General features: G+C 35.5%; 1 protein-coding gene across 1 annotated transcript in view; it reads left to right on the plus strand.

Moving 5' to 3' along the window:
* The window catches only part of LOC104874295 (cytochrome P450 7B1), a 170,094-nt gene extending 164,941 nt beyond the window's left edge, over positions 1-5,153 (plus strand). Inside the window, exon 6 of the mRNA XM_010641313.3 lies at positions 4,660-5,153. Within this exon, the coding sequence (XP_010639615.1) occupies positions 4,660-4,947 (288 nt within the window). The 3' untranslated portion in view covers positions 4,948-5,153. The remainder of the gene's footprint in view (positions 1-4,659) is intronic.
* The last annotated feature ends 847 nt before the right edge of the window (positions 5,154-6,000 follow it).

The following is a 6,000-nucleotide window of genomic DNA, read 5'->3' on the forward strand; positions in this document are numbered from 1 at the left end:
TCATTGCATTGAATGTATATAGCAGTTTTGGTAGTATGGCCATTTTCACTATGTTGATTCTTCCTACCCAGGAGCAGGGGATATCTTTCCATTTTTTTATATTATTGTCACTATTCTTTAATAGACAAGTAATCACAAATACATTTTTGTTTCTATGTCAAACAAGAAATAAACCTGGCATCATCCCAGGACTTCAAGGAAACAAACATAGACTGAACCGCTGCTGTCCCGAAAGTAATTTTATAGGCATAATGGGTGACACAGAAATAAAAAGATCTCTGTCTATAAGAGCCTACAAGGATAGGGCAGTGGTGGCCAACCTATAGCACACATGCCCCAGCAGGCTGTTTGTATCATTGAAAGCTCTAAAGGATTCACATCGCTGGTATAGTGTTTCAGTCTTATCACCTGACTGTTTTCTCATAGCCAGATAGATACTTCATGTGGAGAGGGTTTTGTCCACACCAGTAAATTTGTACTTCATACCTACCATATTGAAACCAGTGCTGTAGTAAGTAAGAGCTTTGAAAGCCCCAATTTATACCATTTGTGAATTTTCACGGTATACATACTATAATCCTTGGTGGACTGCACGTTACCAAGAGGAAGACCCTGAGCACAGTATTACGAAGAAATGTGCACAAGCTCTCAGAGGCTGGTACTAGCCAGCTGCAGCTCACGACTGATCTGAACCCACCTCGTGAAGATAAAAAGGGACTTCTGTATTTTGTCATTTTGCCCCAGGGGGGCTATAAACCAGGTGCAGCAGTGCAGCCTTCTAGTCACCCATTCTAAACACTGACGGATTTTGTTCATTATTAGAAAGTCATAGCCTTCGTCTAATTTAGATTCCTTTATCCAAATTATGACCTGAGTGGATAATACCATGTGTCACTTGCCTCAGCAGAACCATGTTTTCCGCCTTTGTAACTTCAATGTTTCACATACAGGAGGTGCTCAAAAAAAATCTGTTGACTGAACTAAATCAATAATATTTGGAAAACACAGACAGGGATGTCATACACTTTTCCTCTGTCACATATACCAAAAATTGTCCTCTATTCAGAAAAATATAACCTCTACTCAATTTTCATTTCAAGAGCTTCTATATTATACCATTTCTACTATTTGTAAACACTAAATATTCATATTTCTCATTCTCTATGTTTATATTTCATTTGATATGCATGTTTCCTTCACTCTCAAGTATTTATTTATTAATTCAATAAATGTATATGGAATGTCTACTATGAAAATAGAATTGTGGGGCCGGGGATTTACCTCTGTGGTTTCACCACCTGCCTTGCAAGCACAAGGACCTGAGTTCAATCTCCGGTACCAAAAAGAAAATAGAAGTATGTCGGAGAATTTGAAAACACAATGATATATAAGACAGTGCACCAGCTTCAGTCTCCTGTGATTTCTTGGTGCTGCCAGCCCTTGGGTTAGCTTCATCTTCTCTCTAGTGCCAATATGGTGCACCAATTCTAGACACAATCTGTACACTAGGTCTAGAGAAGGGAGGTTAACAAATCACGTCTTTTGGTTTTTCTTTCTTTACAAGGAAAGGCTGTCTCCTAGATGTGCCCACGGGCTATTCTTCTATAGCACTAGCCTGGTTGGTTCATGCACCCTACCCTAAACCAGAGACCAGAGCAATGTGATTACTAGGATAAGTACCTCGAAATCTTATGCAGAAGAATGGTGCTGGAGAATCAGTTTGAAGAGCAATGGAGAATTTCAGCGTCTTATACCTTTTCTCATATCTTGTTCTCATTCATTTAATTGACCTTCTTTAATTGTAAAATGTCAAGCTTATTATGGTCATTCACTACAAAGGACTGATGTCAACAGGATGAATCCTGAGTTTAAGTGGATCCAAATTAATTATCTTGAGCTTCCTGACCCCTTGTTTTATATCACTGTGGCCCCCAAATCTCAAGAGTGAGATTCTAATATCCCTTTCCTTTTCTGATTAAAACCAAACAAAATTCCTGGCAGAGGCCATGGGCCCTTATCAATATTGATTCCTGTTCAGGTTCTGTGTGCCTGGACAATGAAACAAGCTGAAAATATACTTTGATTAAAAATGTATTTATTTTCATGTTATGATGGTCACACAGAAAAAGATGTTGGCCATTTCCCTTTTAGTTTCACAAAATAAATGACAAAAATAGAATGTTTAAAATGTTTATTATGAGGAAATTAAATAAAAAGGTGAACATTATGTGTTCACCACTATGGCCTCTAAGAAGATAGACAGTCAAAAAGCTACGAAAGGTTCTGGCTTATTTATATTATCAGGACTGTATAAAGTCCCAATCCCTGCTGTTTTCCTTTTGCATTTTCTGGCTTAAACTATCATAGGACTTTGTGTAACAAATCATTGCACAGCAAAGTTCACTTAAACTGGTTTGGCCTAAGCAGAGAGAGTTCTTGGGGAAAGTGCTGATCTGATTAGGTTGGGAGAAAAAAGGAAGAGGTATCAGGACTAGACTTAGGCAAGCAGTCTGAGCCCAGTAACAGAAACTCACCAGGACTGAGCTCCTCTTTGTAACCTCATCTCCAGAGGAGTGTGAACAGAGGGTGTCCTCATTCCCTATGGTAGGATGAATAGATAGTTTTTGTTTAGCACTGGTTAAGCCCTACTTGAACACATCATATAACTTTGGTAAAATACGTTTATGTGATAAAGGGCTCAAGTGCTAATTTTTTAGGAAACAAAATAGTTATCAAAATGCAAATTAGTTTTGGCATTATCATTGTATCAACTTGAAAATTGCAGCTTTTCTAAACTCAAATATTTATCAAAATAAGTATTCTAGGTAAATGAGAACAAAACCAATGCTATTAGAGGAAATGATTCACTGACATTAACAATACTGGGATTGAGTGAGAAACTTGTATCATTTTTGATAGATTCAGAATGTATTCATGTGTTATAGAGTTTTCATCAAAACTGAAATGCTTTGGCTCTGAACTACTTATTTGCATTTCACTTCATATGGTTTTTTAGCAAAGTTGTGTGCTGAGCAGATCTAATGCTAATGAGCACCAACTACAGGAAATACTTGGTTGTTTTCATGTGAGCCATAAGCATTAATTTGATCAGTGGTTTAATTCACCATGGGCTGAATTAAGGTCACTCAGTCCCCTCTAAGAAACTCAAGTGAGAGTTGAGCATGACCTTTGCCACTGTGGCAAAATTAAGATGGCAGGGCAGACACCTTAGATAACCAGTCTCATAACTTCCTGTAGCAAGTAATGTAATTTATTTGTGAAAATATACCAGAAACACCTGCTATTTTTAACTCAAAGAGAGTTCACTTGGATAGAAATTTAATGGAATAAATCCTTTTCAACATCAAAAGACATGCAAAATTTTATTTTGTGATCTAACCTCTCTATCGCCTTATCTGAATCTTATATTTTACATTTATTTAATCTAAACATACATAGTCTTAAACTAATAGTCTTCATCCATCAGTAGGAGGTTGCAAAGGGCTTAAAAGAGAAGCAAATTAATGATCCATAGTTAGGCAGCTCCTGTAGCTCTTAGGAATTATCATCCCATAATAACAGTGGCAGCACCACTGGATTCCTCTACCCAAAATTGGTATGTCAAGGGCTAATATGTCAAGATCCTCCTTAGGGAATAAAAATAGAGATACAGCCTCCATACTTGGAGCTTGGTGTAGCAGTGCTGGCTGTGATTGGCACGAATCTCTCCCTCATGACACTGATGTTCTGCTCAGATGAGAAGAACCAAAGGCAAATTGAAAGTTTATGGGTAAAAAAAAAATGGAAAAGAAAAGGAAAACTTATTGTAGGTGACTGGTTTGCATATAAATTTGTTCCCTCTGAAACACATATTAAAATTTGCCATTTTTACCATATTGATAGGCAGGGCCTTAAAGACGTAATTAGATCATTAGGAGAGATTAGGGCCTTTCTTTTTTCTGTGAGTTCCCACTTTCTTGGAACTGGATTAACTACAACAGTGAGTTATTATAAAGTAAGGCCACTGTTCAGATTTTCCATCTTCCAAATGCACCTACTTGCCCTTCTACTTTCTTTCACGAGGTTAATCAGCACAAAGCCCACATTCTTCCCATACTGCACGACCTCCAGAAACATAAACTGAGATGAACCTCTTTGGTTCATAAATCACCAAGTCTCAGGTATTCTATGATAACAGCAGAAGCCAACTGAGACCTTAGGAGCAGAGTATGAACAGGGAAGAGGAGTGATACAGGTTTGGGAGTTTCACGTGGATATGGGGAAGTAATTTCTTAGTAGCAATTGAATTTTTTGAAAGTTTATATACGATTTGTAAATAAACAGGCTTTATTTTCCATCATTAGATTAAAAAGGTAGGGGAAAGGTAATAAGGGAAAAGAAAAAAATGAAAAAATGGAAATAAAGTATTTGTAAATGGGGAGGGGAGGAGGGGGTGAAGGGAGGGCAAGGATAAGGGAAAAAAATGAGAACCAAGACCTGTCATGTAAAGATACAAGATCCCAATGATGAGTGTACCTGTACTGTATACCTAAAAAGTACCAATAAACTCAATGAGGAAAAGAAAAAAGAGCTTTTGAGACAGGCATGGAGAACTAGCATGTGAAATTTATTACTAACATTATCTGTTCTTCCTTACAGGAGTTTAGATTTGATCGTTTTATGGAAGATGGTAAGAAGAAAACCACTTTTTACAAAAGAGGGAAAAAGCTGAAGTTTTATTTAATACCTTTCGGATTTGGGGCCAACAAATGTCCAGGCCGATTTTTTGCAGTTATGGAAATTAAGCTACTGTTGCTTGTATTATTAACTTGTTTTGATTTAGAGCTGATTGAAAACAAGTCTGTAAAACTAAAGTACACACGATTGCTTTTTGGTATTCAGCATCCAAATTCAGATATTTTATTTAGATATAAAGCAAAATATTAGAGAAGCTAAATGGGAAGAAAAGAAATCTATCAAAAAGAATCTAAAAGTCTTAAACTCCTCTATTAGTCTTTAATTTCTGCAAATGTAATTGCTTTATTCTTTTGTTTAAAGACTTCCAGTTAATAGTTTATCTAACATCAAATTTAGTTTTTACTTGGTCACAAAGCCTATCATAAAGCAAAAAAAGATGTATGGTAACATAAAAATAGACATCAAATCAACTTCATGGTGATAAATTCAAAAAGTTTTGGGGGTGAAGTTCTACTTATTGTCATTTTCATTTGTTATTATAAATATACCTTCACAGCAATAAATTCGGTATGTGGGATTTTTAAAAGTCATTTAAATTATTCTCTCTCAATTATGTACTTTTGAAAAAATTTGCTTGTAATGGACAGAGTCTAGCAAATTTCAAATTCTCACAGAAGGAAATAAAATTTCCATGAAGTATACTGGATGAAAATGTTCCCTTAAAATATAATATCAATAATATCTGTATTGCTGGGGTATGTTTGCATTAAATGAGTTTTTCAATAGTTTGAATTCTTCAACTTCACTCCAATATTTAATCATCCATACATGCTCTTTATTGCTTTGTATACTATGGCTCAATAGAATTTTATATCATATAACACACCTCATGTTCACATTACATATTGGTGAGATTTAATGTATAGGAAAACACGAAACCTAGTATATATTCAGCAATTTCCCTCGACATTAGTATTAGGTTTATTATAGGAGCAAATGTTGAAACCTTTGATTGTAGTATAAAATATAAGGGCAATGCTGGAGTATAAAATACAAGGGTTAGGCCAATATTAAACTGAACCCTTTACTAAATTCTTTCATTTATATAAATTAAAACACTAGATAGCAGTATTTGTTCTTGAGCTCTCACTTTTTGGACTTAGATTCTATCTGTATATCATTTTTAAATTATAGCATTGTGTAATGCAATAAAATTTCACATGATATGATGAAATTTCTATATGGATTACCAAGGATTGGCATTTAGCGTAAACGTTGTTCAAATATGTAAATAGACAAGGC

The sequence above is a fragment of the Fukomys damarensis genome, unplaced genomic scaffold (genome assembly GCF_012274545.1).
Source record: "Fukomys damarensis isolate Sample0158 unplaced genomic scaffold, DMR_v1.0_HiC HiC_scaffold_5, whole genome shotgun sequence".
NCBI lineage: Eukaryota > Metazoa > Chordata > Mammalia > Rodentia > Bathyergidae > Fukomys > Fukomys damarensis.